Genomic DNA, 25,218 nt, shown 5'->3' with positions numbered 1-25,218 from the left:
TCAATCCTAATGTCAGAGTACAGAGACTGTTATAATGTGCTGTCCTGATCTCATTTAATTCAAAGACCAGCAAATTAGTAAAGTATGCATGTACTGACATTTCTAATCTTTTAATCTATTATTGATTCATGTCCAGGGGTTTTGGAACGTCTAAACAGATTTATTGAGTCCAACAGTAACGTAAATTATATTTTGTTATTGCTCTTGTTTTTCACATTGAATTTTGAGTGTCTTCTCTCAACATAATTTTAGCACGTTTTTCTTTTAAAGAATAATGAAAACAAAGGGTATGACTTTTTGAAAGAGCAGGCAAAATAAATCCGTGTCATCAAAAACACAATCTGCAGATGCACAAGTGTAAGTGGCAGTTATGCTTAATAGGTCCTGGGAATGGAAACAATTTGGAACTAGGACTCTTGTCCCTTTCCCATCACAGCACATTATATCATTTTATTTATTGCTGTCTATTTTTGCTTTGTAATTTATACACTAAAATCCCTGGGGTTGAGGAGACATAGCATGTGAGTACAACTGCTAGGTTGGCCTGCCTATAAAATTAGCACCTATGCCCTTTGTCCCTATTACACAGCAATAACATAGCAGTTTGCTTTTCTGGTGAAAATAGTCTGAATAATGATATTTGACAGTTTTTGAATTGAACGCAGATTTTTTTAATCGAGCAGATCCTAGTCTTATGTATAGTATATGTGTACATGCGTACTCTACTCTAGTTTGTGTATGTATAGTATGCAGATCTACACAATTTCATCTCATGTAGATTCACATTCTCATAATTCTTTTAATCTTCTGTATTTATGATGTTTCCTTTGCTATCTGTAGTCTTAAATATGTATGCTCTCTTTTTTCCCTTAATCACATTCACAGAGTTTAGTATTTTATTCATCTTGTCAAATAACTAGCTTTTGCATTTACAACCACATGTCACTTAACAAGGGGATATATTCTGAAAGATGTGTCGTTAGACAATTTCATCATGCAAACATCATTACACAAACCTAGATGGCACAGCCTACTACACAGCTAGGCCATAGGGTACTAACCTTATGTGACCACCATCATACATTTGGTCCATCATTGACCAAAACATCGTTTTGCAGCCCATGACTGTATTTATTCTTTCACTATTTCCTAGTTTTGTTTCATTAATTATTGCTTTTTCTCTTCAGTAGTTTTCTCTATTTCCCCTTGGATTTTTGTTTCTAATTTCCAAGATGAGTAATTTCTCTTTTTCATTTTTCCTCTTTAATAATGAAGTGTTTATTATTGAATACAACCTTCACTATATGCCAGTGATCTCTTTTTCATTCTTTTTTAGGTAGTTCATAATTTTCCTTTTGACTTCATCTTTCATCCAAGGGTTATCTAAAAGTGTTCTTTTAAAGGAGAATATTATATTATTACTTCTAGTTTTTGGAATTTTAATGTGAGAATGTGGCTTATAAAATGTCAATTTTTACAAAATGTGTTTAAATCTTCTTGCCACCAAGTAAATAATCAAATATTTATAAGTGATCCATAGATACTAACCCTCTAAAATATTTTTGAGGGACATATGGGCCTATATAAATCTATTAAATCAAATTGATCCATAGTTATTCAATTTAATTAATTTTTATCTACTAGAGTTGTATTATGAAAGATACTGAAGCCTACACTATAATTTTATTATTTTTCAATTTCTCTTTTCATATCTAATATTTTTCTTTTTAATATTTAGCTACTACTTTGTTCAGTTCACACAGGTGTTTGAACTTAAAACAAAAGAACTCTTTGATACTATCTGTAGATACTGAAAAGATGTTTGATACACTTAAGCCATTCCTAATACAAACTAAAACAAAATAGAAGTTAACTACTTAAAAATAATACTATTTTACCAAAACTCAACAGTAAATATTTCATATGCTAAAGCACTAGTAAAATCCACATTTTACTTAAAGTCAGAACTATTCTTTTTATTGTTAATAAACGCTAATGCAAGCACTAAGAAATGACTGCCATAAAGATGACAAAATTTAACATAAAACTGTTTTTGCTGATAGAAAATCTAGAAAGTCAGAAAGAGGCTAGTAAAAAATCAACTAGATTTAATAAGAAAGTATGTTAAGGTGGCTACAGCTAAGATAAATATACAACAAACAATAGGTTTTCTCTTATTGTAGTAGTGATTGCCTAAAAGCAGAAGTAGGAACACATATTCCATTCATAATAACAACAAAAATTATGAAATTATCTAGGAATAAATTTTAAAAGAAAGAAACTGTGTGAAGAAAACAGAAATCTTTCTGGAAGACGTAAAATAAGATTTGAACAAATGGGAAAACATACTTTTCTCTTGGATTAAAACATGACAATGTAAAAGCATCAGTTCTTTTAAAATTATAATGTAAACATAATGCAAATAGAATTTCAGGATAAGTTGGAGGGGTGTTGTTTAGAATTGAATGAAACTCTCTCTTAAGTTTATATTGCGAAATATACAATATTTGAGCCAAGTATAGTATGAAAAACGAAAACAGAGGCAGACTTGCTTTACTAGATGTTAAGTCACTAAGGAAGTCATTGTGGGCTTGGGGCAGAAATAAACACAGTGGAGCAGAAGAGAAGGGTGACTAGATATCTATATATTTGAGAACTTAATATCTGACCAAGTTGGCCATTCAAAATAATGGAGAAAAGAGGAGTTATTTAACAAAGGCTGCTAGACACACTGATGTCTGTTGAAAGAAAGTAAAGCTAGATTATAAAATTAAGTGAAAAAAATGTTTTTCATGTTACAGAAAAATATAAAATATACCTACAATCTAGGGGTAGGGAAGACAAAAATAAGAACCCAAGAGCTATGACAGAAAAAGAAATGAACTTATATAGACACGTAGACACATTGGAAAAGATGCCATAAACAAAGGTGACAGACAATGTATTTGTGAAAATATTTACAACAAAGAATACAGTCAGAGGATTAATAATCCATAATAAAGAAGGAAATTTGCAAATTGACTAGAAAGAGACTAACAACCTACAGGAACTAGATAAAGGAAATGAAGCTGCATCCACAGTGCAGCAACTCCAATAAAATAAACTCATTAGTGGCCAGGGAAACAGTTGGCCACTAATAATTTGGCTAGATGACCAAATTAGTATAAAAGATTTACAACATATATGATAGATGGAGGGTTAATATCCTTACCATATTAAGAGCTCTTAGAAATCCGGAGGATGACAAATAGCTAAATTTTCAAAAGAGGCAAGGATATCACTAGTATATATATCCAGTGAACTTGTTTTATCTAACCAAAGACATACAAATTACAACAAAAATGACACATTTTGGCAACTTTCTGAGTGTTATAATACCAAACATTAGTAAAAGTGTGAAAAAGAAAACACCATCATACATTTCTTGCATGTGTTTAAATTGACCTTTCCATGGGTCAGTTTCCCAGATGTAGCAAAAGCCTATTAAGATGCTCATATTCTTTGACCCAGTAATTCGACTTTTTGGAATGTATCCTAGAAAATCATTATCATTTGTTACAAAGATATCAATTTAAATGTTATTTATGTAGAAACAACTTAAATATCTGAAAATAAAAAACCTGTCTTTTAAGCTTATATGTATATAATCAAATATTATGCATTCATAAAATGATATTTCAGAAAATTTTTAATGGGATGGATGGAAAGAGAAATGAAAAAACAAATTATAAAACTATGCACAGTATGGTCCCATTTCTGAAAGTTCATAGATTTTTTTTTTCAAGGCATATGTTTTACATACATTTATGTGTGTGTGTGTCTGTCTATATACGTGTATCTGGCTTTAGCAAGTGCATACTGTTATTCAGATCTTGCCTTTGATGATGTATTAAAGCAATATTATCAAATTGTGGAAAATGTCAACATGTTTTCATTCTACCTAGAAAATGAAACTTGTTTTGAAGATCCAAAGAACTAATCCCTATCAAAAGGGATATTCAGAACTGAAAAGATTCACACATTTATACAAAACACAAAAAGTTCAACAGATTTAGGATAAAGACTGTGAAAATATACATCCCTGAAATTATCTGCAAGAACTGAATTCAGGCTGAATTCAGGTTGAATAAGCAAGATTGTTCACAAGGATACCATTTTTAGTTTCACCTTTCCAGCTGAAGGTTGATTTTTAAGCCCAGGATGGTTCTTTCTTAGAAAAAGAGTAGATACTAACTTTGACTTATTAAGAAAAAGAAAACAAGATGGGGCAGGAGGCCAATGATGCTACAGCACAGATCATCAGCTTCTAATTTAGAATGCCATCAGAAGATTAATATCTATGCTTAGCTTAAAATGTTTAAGGAATGAGTTAGTAGGGATGGAAAGGAATATATATTAAGAGATAAATTAGAGCCTACTCCTAGTGCCAAGGTCAATCCCCTAGGCAGCTTTGCTTCTATACTATGGGAAACGAGTGGACTGCATGTTAGAGAATAAACCACAGCATGCATTGCAACGGACTTGGTATTTCTCCCAAAGAAAGAGGAAGTCGAGAGAAACGGAGGGTAAAGCGTAGCAGCCTAAACTTAATCTCACTTCAAGTGCTATAGATGATCATCCCGCCTAGAGGAATAATAACAAGAATCTGAGCATATACTACATGCCAGGCAGTTCTCTAAGCATTTTACAGTCCTTATGCCAATTGGTCTTCACAAGCCCTATGAGGGTACGTGCTCTTATCATCTGCATTTACAGATGAGGCTTATAGTGTATATGCCAAGGTCATAGAGCTAATAGAGGCAGGACCGAGAGCTGTCTGACTTCACCTTTTGTTCCATAAGTATCCAACCTATCCAGAAGGAAAAGTGAATAATGTTCCTAGTAGGAAACGGTAGTATTTTCTCTAACAAAGAAAATGATACTGTTTGAGCCTTAATACCAGTTGATTTTAAGTGGTTCATGCATGCCCTTTCATTTGAAACTGAAAGGTGTCTTATTTATAGTTATTTTTAGTCTAAATATATTCAAATCTGCCATTCAAACTGTTCTTCAAGTACTGACTAATGCCAATTTGTCATGCTTATTGTTAGCCATGTACTAGTGTGTGTCAGTGTCAAAATGGCACAGTGAATGATTGCTTAGTTGCTAAATCCAACTTTTATCCTCTTCAGATAATTTTGTGTGTGTGTGTCAGGAAGATTGGCTCTCAGCTAACATCTGTTGCCAATCTTCCTCTGTTTTGTATATGGGACTCTGCCACAGCATGGTTTAATGAACAGTGTGTAGGTCCACGCCCAGGATCTGAACCCATGAACCCCTGGCTGCCAAAGGGGAGTGCACAAACTTAACCACTACACCACCAGGCCGGCCCTGGATAATTTTTTTTTTAATCTGAAAAATAGTGCACAAAACCAGAGGCCTCAGCATTTTCCTGTAACACAAATGCATCTTAGATGACAAGCTACTTTATCTAAAACCCTAATATATGTAGGTAGATTTATGGATTTAGATCTGGCTAATAGAAAATAGACTTACGTGTATTTTTAATTTTTTAAAGCAGGTATTAAAATGAAATCCAAAATAAATTGTATTTTATATATTCTGCATACATTTGATTATGGAATGGGGAAAGAAAAGAAAAATTTCAGTTGTTATCAACTATATTAAAGATCACATTAGGTTAAAAAGAAACGAAAGAGCTTATGTTTCCATTATTCTGCCACTGAACTATATATAATCAGATCTGATCTTTTGCAGCCACGGGCAAACCAGGATTTCTTCTCTCAGTTCTTTCATTTTAAACATATAAGTGTGTAAAGATTTGGTTCTCTCGCATTCCCAGGGAGCTTTTCCTATCCAGTAGAACTCTTCTCGTAATCATGGGCTCAACGTGGTGTGCTTGGAGATGCTCCCTTCTGCATAGTACATTTGTAAATTCCAGTCATATCTTTTAAAATTCTGTTGGTTACTTAAACATGACTAAAGTATTAAAAATTCCCTCAGTCTCAATCTGAGACTAAAAATTAAAATTTGAAATATTAAGTGCTTTTCTGTTCTTCCAGAGAAAAAAGAAAGATCTCTGGGCCCAAGTGAGCATGGTTGTTCTAACAGAATAGTGACTTGACAAAATAATAGTGAAGTGTGAAACTTTCCAGTAGATACAGTATTGGAAACAGAACAGATCCGGTTTCTAAGCCCCATATAGGCAGATGACATGTGGCTAGATAGCTTAATTTACAAATATAGATGCTATCTAAAAAGCCATGAAATCATTTAAAAATGGCTTTTACTGATGGCAGCCATCTTAATTTACATATTTAAAAATATATTTTCATACCAAAAGATTTAAAGAAGTATAAATCCTTTGTAATTGCAGGAACTTCTCTTAATCTCTTATTGCATTATTTTAGCCCTATTATAAATTGGTGAATGAAATAAAAGCACATCTCAACTTTTGAATATCCATTTCCTATTGTCACCTACATATGACCGCAGCCCTGCAAGCCCTGCTAACCCCTTACCTGTCACCTTCCAGGAGGAAGCTGATTTGTCTGGTAGTAATGGCTCCCCCAGACTAGAGGCCATGGGGCCCAGGAGGTCTTGATGGGAGGATGTGAGAAGTAAGCTCTTCTGTTAGCAGTAAAGAGTTACATGTGGCTTTGTGTTGTCTGGAGACCTTTTACTTAATATATAGTTTAAAAATTGTCAAGATACTTCCAGGTGTAAAAGCCTTTCTCCTTTTCCTCCTCTCTTGCTCTGGCATTAATACATTTCTGAGTCTCCGTGATGCTTAAAGATCCAGCGCAGCTCAGGGAAATAATGACAAATGTATAAGCTATCTTTCTTCTCTCCTTCCCCAGTTCTCCCTTTTCCACTTTATTGACTTTTGTAGTTTCTAACATTACAATGTTGCTCTTGTTTATAATATAAATAGATAGTATTTCAATTATGTTGAGCTATATCATTCCAAAGTTCTAAATTCCAAACAAGCAATTTATTAGAAACTTTTGGACTATTGCCTTTTTTTAAGGTGACACCTCACCATCCCCACCCAAAATTATTGTAATTCATTCAGAACCAACAATTCATAGAACCCAAGTTGAAAAAATTCCAGTGGAGCAAGTCAGTCTCGTCAACTAGAAGTTGTAGTAGATGCTAACATTTTGGAACTTTCTGTGTGCCCAGTGCTATGCAAAGAGCTTTATGCACATTAGTTTACTAAATTGTTATAACAACCTTGTGTAGAAGGCATTATAATTCGCTCCTGTATTTTTAGACGAGAAGATAGTAGACCATAAAAATATTGCTCAAATAAGCATTTTTGGAACCTCTTTAAGAGCAGGGCACTGTGCTAGGTACCGAGATTCTAGAGAGGCATGGTCCTTGTCCTTAAGGTATTTGTGGTTCCTTGGGGCGCTGTATGTTTCCATGAGCTTCTAGTCATTTGGTACAGGATGGCAGTTGAGAGTCCAAGTGAGCATCAGTGCGTGTGCCTTAAGCATTCATAGAGGGCAGGATCATTCTGGGCCTGGATACTTGAAGAAAGCTCTTCTTAGAACTGTTGGGATTTGAGTTGGACTTTGAAGAGAGTTGAGATAAAATATGTCAGAGTTTGTATATTGAGGCAGAGGGAATGTTTCAGCAGTTTTGCGAAATAATATTTTGAACATTTGTCTTGAGTAGAAGACATGAGGCCCCTAATTGGCATCTTTCGGGCCCAGGCAAATAGTGCCCTGGACAGTGGTATAGAGAGGGCATTCAATTGCTGTATTTTCCTTGCAGATACCATGCTGGCGTCAGTGGACTAATAATAGAAGCTAAAGTTAGAGAGACATGTTAGAGGCCAACATGATAACATTATGATTCAATAATAATAACAGCAAATAACATTTATTGAGCACTTACTATGTGTCAGATCCTGTTTTATGTGTTTTTATGTCTATTATCTCATTTACTCCTCACAACAACCCTATGAGGTAGTTTATAGATACAGGAACTAAGTCAGTCACAGAGATTAAGTAATTCACTCGGTAAGAGGCAAAGCTAGGATTTGAACCCAGGAAGTCTGCTTCCACAGCCCTTGATGCTCTGCACTGCAGTGAATCTAGGATTTTTCACTTAGGAACATTTCTGTAAGTGATACCATCACTGTCTCAAAACTTGCTATTTATATTTCGAACAGACACGTGTGCATACACATACACACACAGCTTACCCTACGGGTTGTCAGGTAGAAAGCAGAAAGAAAGGGCAATCTAGTTTCTTATTAGTAGAGTAAATAACTTACTGCTATACCATTTTGTAATACTACATGATTGTATTTGCTCAATAAGCATTACAAACCACCTACAGAAGAAAGGCTGGGCCATATAGCGGCTCTTGAAGAGGAGCTGTGAGAAGTGGTGTACAGTAACTGAGTAGGAAGTTGGTGGGAGCTGCCTGGGGAAGGAGACCGTCCAAGGCTGTGAACAAAGGAGCTGACGAGACCAGTAATCCGACAGAGTCTGGGCAGAAGATGGAAGCAGAAATGTTTGCGGAGGAGTTTTGAAAGTAAATGAAATGCGAACTCAATTCTGAATTAGAGGCTAAGTGGCATGACAAGTGACAAGAGGTGATGACAGCTTATTTCCCTCCATTGTGACAGAAAGTGGGAAGAGGGTAGATGGAGGTGAGGTATGGAAACTAGAACAAGGATCGTGGTTGTGTTTGGTGGGCATAAATGAATGGGCTCTGAGGTCTTCAGGTGGAGGGTGTACTGAAGTATGAAACTAGCTTCTGGAGTCAAGGGAAAGTGCCCTATCAAGGAGCAGGATAGTCATGATTCATGCTAATAGACAAAAGGTTGCTTGATTTTTAATGCAGCGAGTTAACAGGAAGACAAATTATATTGCCATCTTAGTTGATGTGTCATGCTCAGTGTACCAGTGAAAGAGTGGGTCTTTGTTTGGGTAGTTGATCGGACAGCCCCACTTCTGGTGTGTAAATTCCCGCTATAATGTACCAGGCAAGTGGCCAGCTGGCCTTTTCTCAGCTGGTGAATACATGACTTCTCGACAGCTCAGTTAGAAAGCTTTCCCTGTGGCTTCTAATCACTGGACCCACTTCTCTAGAGCCAAACAGGTCTGGCCCACTCTTTCTTCTAGGCATTCAGATCCAACTGTGCTGGAGCCTTCTTCCATGAGCCTTTCGTGGCACCTCCTCTACTCTCTTGTAAACAGTGTACAGCATCCCTAAAGGACTGTCCCTCCAATTTTGAATCTAAGCCTTGTTGATGTAGGTACTTTCATTTTTTATGACATAGCTGTTATGAAGGCCTGACCATAAGACAGTTATGAGCCAAATTGAAACCTGGTCCTTACCCTAAAGTAAATCACAGAGGAAAGGAGACTGGCAGTGCACATTTACAGAAGACTTAAAGAATCATTGAAAAAAAATAAGTACAACCTAATAGGTTGGGTGGAAAGGGTAGACATGGTGAGATAAGGTGGGAAGTTAATATTGAGGTAAAATTTAAATGGAGTGAATTGCACAGTCTTAATGTGCAGTTTGATGTAATCCACACCCTAATCAAGACATAGAATGTTTCTGCCACCCAGAAAATTTCTTCATGCTCCCTTCCAGTCATTTCCCACCGCCATACGCAACCGCTATTCTGATTTCTGTCACCACAGATTAATTCTACTTACATCATATAGTTCTGTAACAAATTAGAGTCCACGTAGATTCACTCTCACTGAAGATATATGGAAGAAAGCAACGTTCAGAGACCATGCACCAACAACGCCATGTGCCTTTGGGCAAAAAACTTAACCTCTCTGGGCCTTGTATACAGGATTCAATTAGGTGATTCTCATGAATCCTTAAAGATCTAACACTCCATTTACATTTCTAATCTCAGAGGTCCCACCATCCATTCAAGTACACTGAGTCTGAAACAAACCTGGCCTCATTCCACCCTGTCCTCCCTCCCACTTCCAGTTGACCACACTCTGTCACATCAGTTCTTCCTTGTAATTTTTTTGGACATGTCACTTCCTTTGGCCCCTACCTCCTCTTCATTTCTTGCCTTTCTTTCCTTGTAATGACCATCAAATTACTGTTTATACCTCTCTTACCCTGGTCCTTTCCAAACCATTCTTGTCATTGCCCTAAGGTAATCCTTGCTAAAATGTAACATATTCTGGTCCCTTCTCTGTTTAAGAATCTTTAAGCATTCTCTACCATTTAAGGTGCTTCTCTACCACCTACAGAACTGAGTTCAGATTCTAAAGTTTGTCAATGAGGGCCTATCCTGTATGCCTCACCCTACTTCTAGTGCCCTCAGCCCCGCTGTGCTGGACATTCTTCTCCCACCGCTCCACCTGCGGAGCCAGCACCATCCGCCCCCGCCTACCTATCCTCTTCCATAAATCTCTGTGGTTTGTTTAGGGCCCTGTGCATGCCTGTCTCCCTGATTCTGTTGTGAACTCTTGAGTGAGGTTAGGGACCATGTTTTATTCATCTCTCTATCTCCAGCATCTGGCAGATGACTTGGCTGAAGACACTTAACTCCAGAGTAATTAATCATGAGATTTCTAAGGATGATGGTGTACTATCTGGTCAGGGTCTTACTCGGACTTCAAGTTGCCTTATTATTAAAAATAAAAAAATCATATGGAAGTTGTCATGTGTTTCTGACCACTTTATCAAATCTGATTCTGAGTTTTTCTTTCCAGTAGCTGTCACGGTAGTATTGGGTTAAAGGTGAGAAAGTCTGTGTTTCTATTTGGAGAGGAGGGTGTATTAATAGGAGGTGTCAACACAGTGAATCCCTTTGGTGTAAAAGGGCTAGTCCTTTGCTCTTTTATTCTTGTCTCAAATCCAATTTAATGTGTTTGTCCATTTAGTTCTAGAATGGCAGATTACTGTTTCTACAAATAAAGATAATTTTTTTCTAAAGGTCTTCGAGGTAATTAGCAAGCAGATAAAAAACTAAAAACGACTGGTAAATATTGACCCAGTGCCCAGGCACACCAGTATTTATAGCCCTATTTATTCATCAGGGTTCACTCTGTCCTGATTGTTTCCTGTTTTGGTTCTGCCTTGCAGTGTGAGTCAGCATTGCTGCCCGAATTGATCATTACTCAATCTGTATTTTTATCTTTTCCAAAACCTAGGTAAGAACCTTGATGCTGTCCATGACATCACGGTGGCATACCCTCACAACATTCCTCAGACAGAGAGGCACCTCCTCTATGGGAACTTCCCCAAGGAGATACACTTCCACGTCCACCGGTACCCAATAGACACCCTCCCCACATCCAAGGAGGACCTCCAGCTCTGGTGCCACAAGCGGTGGGAGGAAAAAGAAGAGAGGCTGCGCTCCTTCTACCAAGGGGAGAAGAATTTTTACTTTACTGGACAGACTGTAATTCCACCTTGCAAGTCTGAGCTCAGGGTCCTTGTGGTCAAGTTTCTCTCAATACTATATTGGACCCTGTTCAGCCCTGCAATGTGCCTACTCATATATTTGTACAATCTTGTTTGGTGGTATTTTATAATCACCATTGTCATCTTCATGCTGCAAGAGAGGATATTTGGTGGACTGGAGATCATCGAACTTGCATGTTACCGTTTGTTGCACAAACAGCCACATTTAAATGCAAAGAAAAATGAGTAAGATTGTAAGGTTCACAGTGTAGAAACCTAGGGGATATTTTGGAAATGTTCTAAGCCTTTGTAAACTGAGATGCATTTTTTGCATGACTGTCAAATATTTCTTACTATCATCGTTATTTGTTAAAGATATTTTGCACTTAGTTTTGTGGAAAAATATTGCTACACACACAAATTTTTTTTTAAATCTCTGAATGTAATTTCAATATGCGTAGCAGGGAGCAATTGCTGTGAAATAACTCAGGCCAGAGGATTATTAAACAATCATCAGGCTGTTCACAGACAAGGTACACACAAGATTTTCTTACAGGCCCAATTCTATTTCCTAACGAACTCCCGGGACAAGAAGCGCATGTGGGGCTCGTGAGCACTGGCCCAGATGGGGTGCTGGCACTTGACTCTGAGGTGAGGGCCCTCCCTTCTGGCCCCATCCCTCAGCTGTGTCCCCGCGCTCCTTTCTGTGCCAAACCATTACATCCATAAGACCAGAAAACCGAAGCCCCTTGTCCTTGCACTGACCAAACATTTTGATAGAAGCCCTTCATTATTCATAAAATCTCAGCATTTAGCCTCACGCCAATATAGACGTCAGAAGACCACCTGTGCCGTTTTTTCACGTGGAAAATAAGACCTGACCGTGTCTCAGGGAGCAACCACAGGCTCTCCACTTAGAAACCTTAATTTGAATTTTTAGATAGGAATTAATAGTTTAGTCCCTCGCTTCCACGTAATCTTGGTTTATTACAGCTTGTTGGCAAGGGTAGCTTTGGTGTGTTAAAAATGATACACATCAAGTCACTTTTTTAAAGGAAAGCATAGAAGAATGTTCTGTTATTGCAGTCAGAAACTCTCTTTTGAAGTTATATCTTCTGAAATATTTCTTTAAAACCTGCCCAAAAAAGGAAGGTTATTGTATTTTCTCCAAGCGCATGGGTATCTAACTTCTGCCATTAAAATGACAGCAGCAACCTCTGCAGACAGGGTAGTAATGGTTTATCCTAAATTATTCAACCCTGTAGCCTTGACAGATTTTACTCTTAAAACCAAATGATAACACAAAAATGACTCTTTTTTAATGATAGCAAGGGATCTCTCTCTTTTTTAGTCCCAGCCTTCCTCTTTCAGTAGTGAAATTTAAACCCACTTTTGACCAATTGTTCATGTAAATATTCCTGTCATTTGGTGTCAATGGAAAATCTAGCAAACCAACAGCTCCAGTCTCCTTGTGAGGCAAAAGAACTGTGTGGTCATTGTTTCCACTCTGCTGGAGCTGTGCACTGCTTTTTTTGTCATGTAATGGGGATGCTGGTCAGAGCAGCAGAAAATATGAGGCAATTAAAAGTCTTTAGCTGTTAGCAAACCTGTCAGCTTTACTCTTGCCTTGAACCAGCCTCAAAAGCTGTTTATTGCTTTATAGACTCGTTTGGCATGAATGCCTTCTCCTTAATTACATCGCAGTTTTGCTCGACAGTGACTTTTACCCAATAATTGAAACATGCATTGCCATGAAAGGTAAGCACATCATGAACTGAACTCGCCGAGCAGATGCTTTCGGAAAGTACTGGTTGTGGCAGAACACTGTTGACACATCACTTTTATTGGAAGAGTACTAACTAGCGCCTCTACTGAAATGCACCAACTATATTTAACTGCTCCGTCGAGGCGGCTTTGAATCTTGCCAGGAGCTACTAATTAGTTATTATGCACATCTGCTCCAGACCCAGCTCTTTAGCTTCGTGGTTTTTAAGGGGTTTTTTTTAACCTTTTTTTCCTTAATAAAAGAGGCTTCTAATTTAGGTTTCTCTCAGACTTCCTTTGGTTATATTTGGAAACACGGAAATAGTTTAACAATCAGGATTGCATTTGTCCTGGGTAAAAGAGAAAAGCTGTGTTTCCACCCCACAGGTTTTTATAGTGCGGCCCCTCTGCCCTTTCTCCAGCTTCTTCTGGCTCCTTGTTCAAACTCTAACTTCCATTTAATGGCATATCCTCTTTAACTCTGTGAAACCTGTAAAAGGGGAAGTCTCTTTTCTTTTCTTACAGGCCCAATTCTATTTCCTAACGAACTCCCGGGACAAGAAGCGCATGTGGGGCTCGTGAGCACTGGCCCAGATGGGGTGCTGGCACTTGACTCTGAGGTGAGGGCCCTCCCTTCTGGCCCCATCCCTCAGCTGTGTCCCCGCGCTCCTTTCTGTGCCAAACCATTACATCCATAAGACCAGAAAACCGAAGCCCCTTGTCCTTGCACTGACCAAACATTTTGATAGAAGCCCTTCATTATTCATAAAATCTCAGCATTTAGCCTCACGCCAATATAGACGTCAGAAGACCACCTGTGCCGTTTTTTTTCTTTTGATCATAAAAAACGTGTTTAAGATAAAATGCAAACTTTTTTTACTTCCCAAAATTCCTAAGCACTAAAACTGAAGAATATAGACATTGTACTTGCCTTAAGAATTAGGAATTATTTCAAAAAGAAGTTTTTTGGATTTTTTGCAATAAGGGTTCTTTTAAAATTGTAATTATTTGTGTTTTCCTACGCATTTATCTTTTCTCTTATTTAAAAAAATTTTGAAGAAATATGCATGATTTGAAACTTAGAGCTGTCTCAAATTGGTCACAAAATGTCAAGTAGGAATTTCGCTTCGGCATTGTGCTTGGAATCAGGAATGACCCCCTCCCCACCATCCTGCTTCATCACTCTGCACTCAGCAGCTGCTTGTCTCGCTGCATCTAGACACGCTCTTCTTGCTCAACACCCTCACAGTCCTTGGAAGGTCAACTCAATGGACTTCCAAATGTTTACAGTGCTATATGTCCAATTGTTAAATCTTTACCATTCGGAAACACTTGAATTAAAGCAAGTGTGGTTTATATGGGACATGAACCTTCATACTTATAATATGTATCTCCAAGGAAAGCGCTGACTAGGTCACAGCTGCTTCCACCAGACGTCCTTGATGAAAGGAGCCAACGCAATTGTGAAGTTCACTGGGAGAACATGGTCAAAGACTAAGAGAAAAATAGTTAGAGCCCATAATTTCAAACTCCTAATAAAATCCTTGCTTGTTTAGTATACTATTACAATGCAGATTAGGGGAATATAGCTTCCACTTGAGTCACTTTGAAATCAGTTACTTCCACAGTTCCGTGTCGGAAATTGTACATGGTAGCCGAGGGTGAATTCTGCAGAGAGGAAGACATTCCCGTCTCACCTGGACTCACCCGACCACGATGCCCTTGTGCACTTTTATAATAGAGACTCTAATGGAGGGAGCCTGTTGGTGTTAAATTGTTTACACTTTATAAAAATAACGTGTTTTCAGTGCCTTAGTTACGATTCCCTTTCTTTTTCTTGTTCCAAGAATTCTGCAATGTGTTTCTTAGGGAAAATTCTCTTTTTGCTACTCATTGGGAGGAAATTGGTTTATAAACACTGGTCACTGTGGTGAACACTGCTTTGTGATGGCACCTGGAGAAGAGGGCTTGACCCCGAGGGGGCGGTTGCCTTACAGCCGTTATTTATGCTGTAGAAACGAAAATGGTCTTGTCTTGATGAGCTTCAGATCAGATACGGCTCTAAAGTTGTCTGGTACCTACTTTAAATTCAGAAGAGAATCTTGGTTTTGGTGATTTATTTTTTAAACGATCATTATGTACAAAACCCAAGTTTTAAAAATAACTCACAGAATGGCCTTAGTTTTCAATGTCCACTGTATGTTTGTGAGTGGTGTTATCTGTAATATACATCCCCAAATAAAGTGGAGTGAATTAGAGTGTGCATGTGTGTTACATGTTTGTTTTCTTAGGGATGACAGAAACCACAGGTTATGGGTGCACTTTGTTTTCCCACATTGTTAGAGCCTCATATGTAGTATTAGGAAGAGCTGATCAGTTAGGATTCTTCTTTCACAGATGTTAAAAAAAAAAAAAAAAGGCCTAAGCCAAAGGGGAATGTACAGCCCCTGTAATTGAAAAAGTCCATGGCCACAGTTGAATTCAGGGCTCAACGGATGTCGTCAGAACTGGATTTCCCTTCGTCTCTCAGTTGAGCCCTGCGGGCAATGTGGCCATTCCACAACCGTGAGTTCTTACGAACATCAGCACCACCAGCTGTAAGAGGTAAGTGGGACTCTGCGCCCCCCGCCCCCCCACTGTCAGGGAGTATATAATGATGAAAGCAAGCCTTGGACCAAAACCTGACAAATGTGTAAAAATACACTCAGCAGACACACACACAAAAATCATGGGACTAAAGTGTAGCAGAATATGCCATCCCAAAATAAGGTTGCAGGAGTTCAGGACATGCCACCCAAAATATGCTGCTTCCATCTGTGTATCTTGAGCTGTGGGCACTTGAACAACAGCAAATGCTGAGAGAGGCTTTCTCTGAACGCCTCTTACCTGCCTAAAGACAGATCCTCCAAAAGGAACTCAGTTGTCAGAAATCCTGTCCCCAGATGTTTCATCATCCAGGGGGGATTGACTTCTGTCACAGGAGGCTAGGCGTCAACACCACACTCAGACCAACTTTGTCACAAAATGTCATACCTCGCATCTATTCTAAGTGCCCATTCATCTTTCCTAAAAATCATTTACTTTCCCCTAAAAGTATATCCTCCCTCGTCTTTCTCTATTAAGATGGTGTTGAAGCCTGAGTTCTAAACCATCTCTGGAAGTTACTCAGTTTTTCCTGGCTGTCTCCCATGTGTACATGACGGATACATGTTAGTAAATTTCTGTTTGTCTTCCTCTTGTTAATCTGTCCTTTATTCCAGAGGTCTCAGCCAAGAAATTAGAAGGGTAGAGGGAAAATTATATCTCCTCTCTTACAGAACATATTGTTGTAAGCTCTGCAATGCCCCACTCTGTCTTGGGGTTCTCCAATGAGCACTTTGAAAGATTCACTCTGGGGGGAGCTCACAATGTCATTCTCTGGGAAAGGGGCGTGCAGGACCAGAAGAGTACAGACCTCCAGAGCTGTCTTCAAGGACTGGCCCATCAGGCTGGCGGGATTTCTATATTCTGTTTAAACAAAGGAAAGACAGGAGAGCACACTTGTCTTCCACCTTTCTCATTTCACTGATAAATTATATAAGAGGCTTAAGCAACTTCCTGTGGAGGGTGGATTTCTGAGGAGGGTACTTCAAATGCCAGCTAGTAAGTCCCAGGATGTACACAGACGCTATCTACACTCATAGACTACACTCTTCATGCCAAAACATTTTTAAAGTAAATTACTAAGAGACAACTTGTGCTCTCCTGTGTTGACTTGATTCACAGGATTCACTGGAAGCCCTCAGTCACTTCAGCCCGACATCCTCTCAGGTTCAAGTCTACTAGAGAGAGACTGCTTCCCCAATGGCACAACTGATGTCCCAAACTGGGTTTCAGTGCTCATTCCTGAACCACTTACTTGGCCAGAAATATAGTGTGGGTTATGACCCTTGGTTACTCACCACCCCCTGGAGCCAGGAGTGGATTTTCTTCTCCTGGACCACAGGGTCTGAACATGGGGGAGGGATGAATTTTAAGAGGCTGTTATTAAGAATAGGATGAAATGATGCTGGCTGGCCAGATGTCCACCTCAACTATGAAATTTCCCAAACCTCCCAGTGGAGTCTGGAGTAACTTAGCGTGATTTCCAGGGAGGGTCCCTGACCTCTGCACAGTGAGAGACACAGAGTCTGGGCAGCCTTCTCCATCAACACAAGGGGATACTTGGGAACCCAGGGGTGCTTCATAGCTGTGCTTAGACAATCTCATCAACAGTTGATCCATCTGAATTCTTCAGTCATTGCCACTACCCAGATCACCCACACTTAAGCAAGACAGTATCGGCAGTGTTTTTCTTTCCGTGGGAAATCTGTGGAAGAACAAATACTGCAGCTCCGGCATCTCTCCCTGTTGGCTGATGCAGTTCCCATCCTCCCAGCACTGCAGGTGCAGAATCTCGCAGTCTCACCCTTTGTCCCTCTTCTGCCTTGACAGTCAGGTCATCAACCCCACCTGTGCCCTCCTCTTCAGGGGCAGCCCTTCCTTCCTATTGCATTAATCTGGCAAGTCTGGGACCCTCCTATCAGCTCTCCCTGCTCCAAGTTCTCCACAAGCCAATCTCAGTACACCGGACCAGTTGATCTCACCACAGCCCCAGTTTAATCACAGAACCCCTCGTCTCACCACCCGCAGTGGCTTCCTGCTGACTCTTGGGCAGTCCAGACTCTACCCATCCCAGTTCTCCCAGCCCAGCCTACCCTCGTTCCCAGGATTGTCCCCAGATGTGAACCTTTTCACATCATCATAGCTGGTGGCCCAAATCTCACTGATTTCCCAAACCTCATGTGCCCCCATCTTTGCTCGTATCCCTCCCAGGTGAAACGTGCTTCCTTCACCAGCTCAAGTCTAGTCAATCCCATTTTTTCTGAAGCTTTTCCTGATCAATCTAGCTTGAAACATCCTCCTGTTGTGGTGAGATTTCTCTGCAGCTCTCACTTGCCTATATTATATACTATTTTATGTTATAGTTGTTTTTCAGTCTTATCTCTTCAGCTGGATTATAAGCTTCTGGAAAGCCAAGATAAGGATGTCTCATATTTTTCTTATCCTGAACAGTGTTTAGCCCAGCATTTAATCCATTCTTTTTGCACAATAAATTCGTAACAGCGATTCCTTGGAAGTCATTCAGAAAGGATTCTGTTCTAAACTAAAGCTGGGTGCAGAAATTTACAAATCTAAAATAACAAAAAAAAACTTGAGATGCAAACCCATCCACCTGTGGGAATTAATTAGATTGTTTTGGACAAGAAGCAAATCATTTTTGATTAATGATATGATTTACCAAAATATATCAGCAACTGAACTCTTAAAAGTAGAAACTTGGCTCAAAATGTGCATCCTCAAGAAGCCTTGTCCAACTAATCTCGCTTCCTCCAGCTACACTGATGGAGGAGAATTTGCCAATATCCTGCATAATCGTTATGCATTTACCCTTGTCCCACAATCCTACTTCAAGAAATCTATCCCCAAAATTCACTGGCCAGAAAAAATTCTAAGATGCACGCACAAAACTCTTCACTGTTGCTCTATTTGTAAGAACAAAATACAAGAAACAACCTAAATGTCCATGGTGGGGCTGACTGAATATTCCATGGTCAGTTCCACGATCGAGTTCTGTGCAGCTGTTACAGAGGCATACAAGCATCTACATGCACTGATGCGGGACTTTTCTCCAGAACATTATGTTCAGTGAGAAAAGAAAGGTGGAGAACAACCTGTAGAGTTCTGCTACCTTTTATCGAATAAGGTGAAGCCATACAGAGACACACGCATATGCTTATATCAAAAACTAATTCTTTCAAAATATAAATCCTAAAAGTAAAATGGCAACGTACAGGGGGAGGGAGGGAACATGGATGGGTCTTGGATGGAAGTGCGATTTCTTTGAATATATTTTATTTTATACGATATGCTTGATTTGGAACCAAGTTAATGTTTTACATAATTATAAAAATTAAAAATACAAAAAGCAATTTCTAGGGGCCGGCCTGGTGGCACAGTGGTTAACTTCGCATGTTGCACTTCAGCGGCCCAGTGTTCTCCAGTTCGGATCCTGGGTGCGGAACTATGCACTGCTTGGCAAGCCATGCTGTGGCAGGCATCCCACACATAAAGTAGAGGAAGATGGGCACAGATGTTAGCTCAGGGCCAGTCTTCCTCAGAAAAAAGGAGGAGGATTGGCAGCAGATGTTAGCTCAGGGCTAATCTTCCTCAAAAAAAAGAGAGCAATTTCTGAAAATCAAAGGGAAAATGAAGCAAATGAACTTAACATATCAAGTCTGTGGATTAATTACACAGAGAGGAACTATTTCAGGTAATTATAATGTGTATTCTTAATACTATATATTCTAAAGACAAAGAGAACAATAAAATGTTTTTAATTGCTTTTGCCATATTGTTAGTAATAATATTGGCTTATTTTCTGAAATTATTGCATTTATTGTAAGACAAAGCATACAAGTAATTATGATAGTATTGCTAGGAACCAAGATTTTCACTGTAAAAGAAAATATATATAAATATAAAATTTTAAAAGTTAACTAAAATCCCCATAATCCTAAATTTGAGCTAAAAATAATCAGTATGAATTCATGATGTATGTGGTCTTAAAAAAACAAAAAAAAAAACAACAAAGAAGAGAGCCACTTGCTAGTTCTGTCCATTGAAAATGGTAGAAATAATGGCCAGCCAGTAGCAATGAGCACCCAAGTGCCCAGATAATGGAAAACCATTTACCACTAAAAGGAACCAGAGGTTCTTGGACAAGTGGCTGATTCCAGGTCTGGGGCAGGACAGGAAGATGGCAAGCCTGGGCATCTTGAGATACCATAAAGCAACGAAGCTTTCAAAGACCACTGAGGTCAGGTCAAAAGGACTCAGGAGCCAGCTCAAGGAAGTGCCTGCTGGCCAAAGAGGGCAAATTTGGGCATTAATAATAATGCTAACTGAAACAGATGGAAATATGTCAAACATGGTAAAAGCCAAGAGTTAATGATACTCAAAATAGATAAATAAAAACACACACTGATATATTTGGAGGATGCTAGATAACCAGTTCATTATTCTGCAAACTGGTATCTAAAGGAAAAGAATGTAGCATCTAACCTTCCTTTCCTATAGGAGCTGAATCCCAAGCTCCACAGTTGATGAGGGAAAGTTTCTCTTTATTGAAGTATTATAGCTCATTAATGATGAAACTATAGACTAAAAATGACTTCAGAGTCACATTAATCAAATGCAATGTGTAAACCCTGTTTGGGTCCTTATTTGAGTAAATAAACTGTAAAAATAAATAATGAGACAGTTACACTGACTGGATATTTAATGATATGAAGGAATTATTTTTTAGGTGTGAAAATGGCATTTTGATGATGACTTTAGAGAAGCAGATGAAATGGTATGGTGTCTGGGACTGCAGAGTGGGCGGAGAACAGGTAAGCAGAGCCCTGAGGGGATGGCCAGGTATCTCACGATGGCGACACGAGTGTGCATCATTCTAGTCTCTCTAATTTATGTGTGCTTTGAATTATTATGTTAAAAGAAATTGCTGCTGGGTAATCAACCCCAAAAGACTAAGCTCCCCACATATTTCAGCTCCCTTGTTGATTACAAGAAGGCAGCAGGAGTCTGAAGAAAACTGGCTGCAGAGCACAGGGACCCCGTCTAGTCCCAGCTCCCTAAGAGCAAATCCCTCATTCTCTCAGGTCAGGGCTCAGGGCCCTCTCAGGGCAAGTCGCTGCCCCTCAGCCTGTCCTGCGCCTCCAGCCACCAGTACCAGTTCCTCAGCAGGGCCAGGTAGACACGAGATGAACACCCATTAATACATCCAGCGGTTCTCCCGCCAGTGGATCGCCCCAAAGATATCCATTTGCAAACTCTGCCTCGAAGCCCCTTTCCTGTGACCTCACAGGCACCCCTGCTTGTGAGGGATGAGCTGGGTCCCCAGGTGTAGGCTCTGCCTCTCCTTCCCTCTGGGGCCAGAGCTCTCCAACCAGATCCCTGGGATCACCTGCAGAGCTGTAATACCTGCACCCAAGCCCCACCCTCCAAGATGCTGATTTAATGGGTCAGGTGCACAGCCTGAGCGTGTGTGGCAAAGCTCCCCAAGGGATTCTAATGAGCAGCCAGGGCCTCCACCCTTCCTAGAGCTCAGACGGAGGGCACCCACTCTCTAGGCCCTGTGCCTCGTCCATAAAATGAACATTTGGTCTTAGATGTTCTGAAAGTCTGGGGTAATTTATGAGGTGATTTGATTCAGTAAATATTTATTAACTACTTGCTGCCTGTGGGGCCCTGGCTCAGGACTGGGGAGGGAGCAAAGATAAATAAGCTTTATTCTTTGTCCTTCCTGCTCACATAAATGCTTTCCTTCTTTCCAAAAAAAACCCACTCTTTATGAAGCGCCACCTCCCAGGTGTGAAGTCAACTGGACAGAAATCAAGAGCGTAAATAAGAGAGTATGTCCTGTCCAAGACACAGCCTGTATCTGGTGCCAAAGTTCGGGTGCAGGTAGGTCCGGAGGCTCCCCCAGCACTGCTGGTGTGCAGAGGGCCCCAGCCCTGTAGCCACTTTGTCCATTGCACAGGCCCACGTAGGTGTTGTGGACAGTAGCTGGTAGTACAATTCCAGAAACCCCTGTAAAATGACAAATCACCACAGTCCACGATGGGAATTTTCCATCCCATGGGCTGGCTGGAGAAACAGTTCGCCTTCTCTTCACCTCCTCATTCTGTAAGATCTCAGCTCCAACTGGGAAATAGCCATTAGGGATCAGCACTTGCCAAGGAATTGAGCAGCAGACTTGGTTCCCCTGGTTAGTCCCTCTGGGGCAAGGGTGGGCCAAGGAAGGGGACGGACTGCAGAGACAGATGCGAGGTCGGGCCTGCAACCAGATGCCAGCACACACGGGGCTTGGAGGAAGCATGAGGTCATTCCTCGAAGGAGAGCAGGTGTGCAAAGAGCACAGCTCTTTCCCGGCTGCCTCCTGCTTTGGAGATGACTTCGTTCATTCTGAGGACCAGAGGGCCAGGTGTTGTGGGGAGCTAGCCCGTGATTCTACTTAAGAGAGTCATCGAGGATGAGAAGTTGGCTGTGGGTCCTTCTAAGGAGCTTGCTGGGGAAATAATAGTCTGAGAGAGGGCTTGCTTTGTGGGCTTGTAACCTGGGCTCAGAAGGGTCTCGCACTTGGTTCAATGCTCTTCTGTTGCTGTCTTGAAGATCTTAATAGTTTTCTGAACAAGGGGCCTCACATTTTCCCTTTGCATTGGACCCCATGAATTATGTTGCTGCTCCTTGCTGGAGGCCATAGCAGACCCAGGAAAGTCTGATTTAGAATAGTCCTCAGCCCTGGCTGCGTGTGGAAATCACCTGGACGCTTTTAAAAGCTACAGGCAGCCAGCCCTCCCCTGCCCACCCCACTCCCAGAAGGGAGATGGCACAGGTATCAGTGTTGGGTTAGCCCTCCCCAGGTGATTCTCACGCACAGCCAGGCTGGCGAGGGCTGAGATGAGGCCCGGTTCCCCCAGGCTCTGGCCTGTGAGAAGTCCTGGCTGAGGTGTGGTGCCTCCTCTCCAGGGAGGCCCTCACTTCAGCCCTGCAGCCTGGCACTCACTGCATTGTCCTGAAAGTGTCCCTCCTTCGGGCCCCCTGGAGACCACAGGTACCTGAAGGCAGGGACTGGATCTTACTATCTTATCATGTTTGCACCAGACACACAACGGGTGCTCAAGACACTTTTTCACCCTAACTCATTTGTACTAAAACCCAACATGCCATCTACATTTCTATCACTGCCTCTTTAAACCTTGGGGCTAAAACACTTCAAGATTCCCCAGCGCAAACTGCTCCTACCTGCCAGGCTAGTCCCTGGTGCTAAAGACGCTCCTTCTCCTGGGTGGAATTTATTCTGCTCTCCCTGAGATCCAGCCACCACTTGAGGATTACATTTGTATCACAGCTCCTTGCAAGACCAATTTCTTCATCAGATATTTTAATTATCCTGTTATTTTTCATAAACTTAAAAAATAGTCAAGTTCATTTTTGAAATCTCCGTTATTTTCACAATGTGTGAGTCACACTGCTTTTGGCCTGTGTGTATTCTGGAAAGTTCTTCTATGTTTATTTTTGTGGAAGTCAGCTATTAGAAGCCTACTTCCCTGTGGTGAGGCTGGGGATGATGGCGCCTTTCCAAGATTCCAGCCATTTGACAGTGGTAGAGGGTACATCTATTTTTTTTTAAGTTGTTATATCCCATTTGGTCTGAATATCCTAGAAAACAATTTCTAGAATATTCTACAAAATCATTTTGGTCCAGAGAACTCTTTACACTCTTAAAAACTATTGAGAAGCCCAAAGTATTTTGTATGGGTTCTATCTGTCAATATTTAGTATGAGAAATACTTAAAATGTTCATTTATTAATTCATTAAAATAATAAGCCTATTTACATGTCAACATATATAATGCATTTCTTATTACAAATAACTATATTTTCCCAGAAAACGATCAATGAGGAACATGGTACTGTTTTATTTTGTGGATCTCTTTAATGTCTGGCTTCCTAGAAGACAGCAGAATTCCCATATCTGCTTCTCTGGTCAATCTGTTGAATATCACATGCCATGTAGCCTCTGGAAAACTCCATTTGTGAGAGAATGGAAGAGCAAAAGGCAAATAGCGTCTTAATGTTATTCCCAGATACCACCCAATCAGAGGACAAGGCACACAGGGAACAATACAGTTTTGACCTGATGGACCCTCTGAAAGGACCGACAGGGGTCCCCAGAGGTAAGACTCACGGTCCAGAATATCTGTTTTCTCTTGTATGTGATTTGGCAGCCAGGTGATGAAAGAGAGGGAGGAGTAACGAGACCTGGGCCTGGAAATCAGGAGACAGGGCTACGGTCCTAGCCCCCTGACTCAACACCTGTAACTCTGAACCAGTCCCTCCCCTCTCAGCTTTAGTTTCCTCACCTGTAAATTGATGACACTGAGCCACATCGATGGATCTCAAAACAGGCTACACAACAGAACCACCTGGAGAGCTGCAAGAAGGTCCGAAAGCCAGGCCCCGCCCCAGAACAGTTACACCAGGATAGCTCCTGTGGAGCCCAGATGTCAGTATCTGAAAGAAGCTCCCAGGTGGCAGGTGAAAGGACACAGGAGCCAACCCAATGGAGCACCCAAAGCTGGAGCAATTCAAGCAACAAAATACAGAAGCTGAGAGAGATGGATCATAACCCACAATTAAAATAAATATCCATGAGTTCATACTGATATAACTAATTGAGCACATAAGTAGGGGAGAGAGGATCTCTCCTCCTTACAGTAGCGTTCCAATCAATAAATGTGGAGGAAATGATAGAAATAGCAAATCACCATTTGGCAAACACCCCAGCAATAACTGTTGAGGCAAGGATCACCGACAGATACTAAATTTAGTGAGTGAAGTTATATGATGAGAAATAGGATATCTACAGAGCCTCACAGTGTCTCCCCATAAGACAGTGATTAAAAACAAAGGGAAAAATGGTAACGTTAGGGTAGAGAAGTCTGGCAAACGTCACCATAATCGAGTGATCTAGGTACCCATCATGAGGCCCGAGACAGTGACATCATGCAGCCCCAAGAAGGGCGCAGCATCATTTTTGCCAAAAATGCATAACCTAAATCTAATCATTAGGACAACCCGAAATTGAGAGACATTTTACAAATTAACTGGCCAGTACTCAAAGTGTCAAGGTCATGAAAGACAAAGAAAGACTGGGGAACTGTTTCAGATTGGGGAACTGGGGAGTCCAAGGAGATGTGGCAACTAAAAGCAAAGTGGGATCCCAGCAAAATTTGAGTATGCTCTTTAAATTAGTTAATAGTGTTGTATCAATGCCATTTCTTGGCTTTGATGACTGCACTCTGGTTACATATGACTGTAAGATTTGGGGGAGCTGGATGAACTGTGCACTCCTTGCCATGTGGGTCCTTCTGCCGAAATCACTCCTTCCCCAGAGAG

At 40.4% G+C, this 25,218-nt stretch overlaps 1 protein-coding gene across 10 annotated transcripts in view; it reads left to right on the top strand.

Annotated features, from left to right (window-relative positions):
- The window catches only part of LCLAT1 (lysocardiolipin acyltransferase 1), a 192,348-nt gene extending 176,917 nt beyond the window's left edge, over positions 1 to 15,431 (top strand). For all 10 annotated transcript variants that reach the window (XM_014866451.3, XM_070512350.1, XM_070512343.1 and 7 more), the window contains one exon: positions 11,157 to 15,431. In XM_014866451.3, the coding sequence (XP_014721937.1) occupies positions 11,157 to 11,659 (503 nt within the window). In that variant the 3' untranslated portion in view covers positions 11,660 to 15,431. The remainder of the gene's footprint in view (positions 1 to 11,156) is intronic.
- The last annotated feature ends 9,787 nt before the right edge of the window (positions 15,432 to 25,218 follow it).

The sequence above is a fragment of the Equus asinus genome, chromosome 6 (assembly GCF_041296235.1).
Source record: "Equus asinus isolate D_3611 breed Donkey chromosome 6, EquAss-T2T_v2, whole genome shotgun sequence".
Classification (NCBI taxonomy): domain Eukaryota; kingdom Metazoa; phylum Chordata; class Mammalia; order Perissodactyla; family Equidae; genus Equus; species Equus asinus.
Note: the sequence above shows the minus strand (reverse complement) of the source record. Positions and strands in the feature narration are given on the sequence as shown.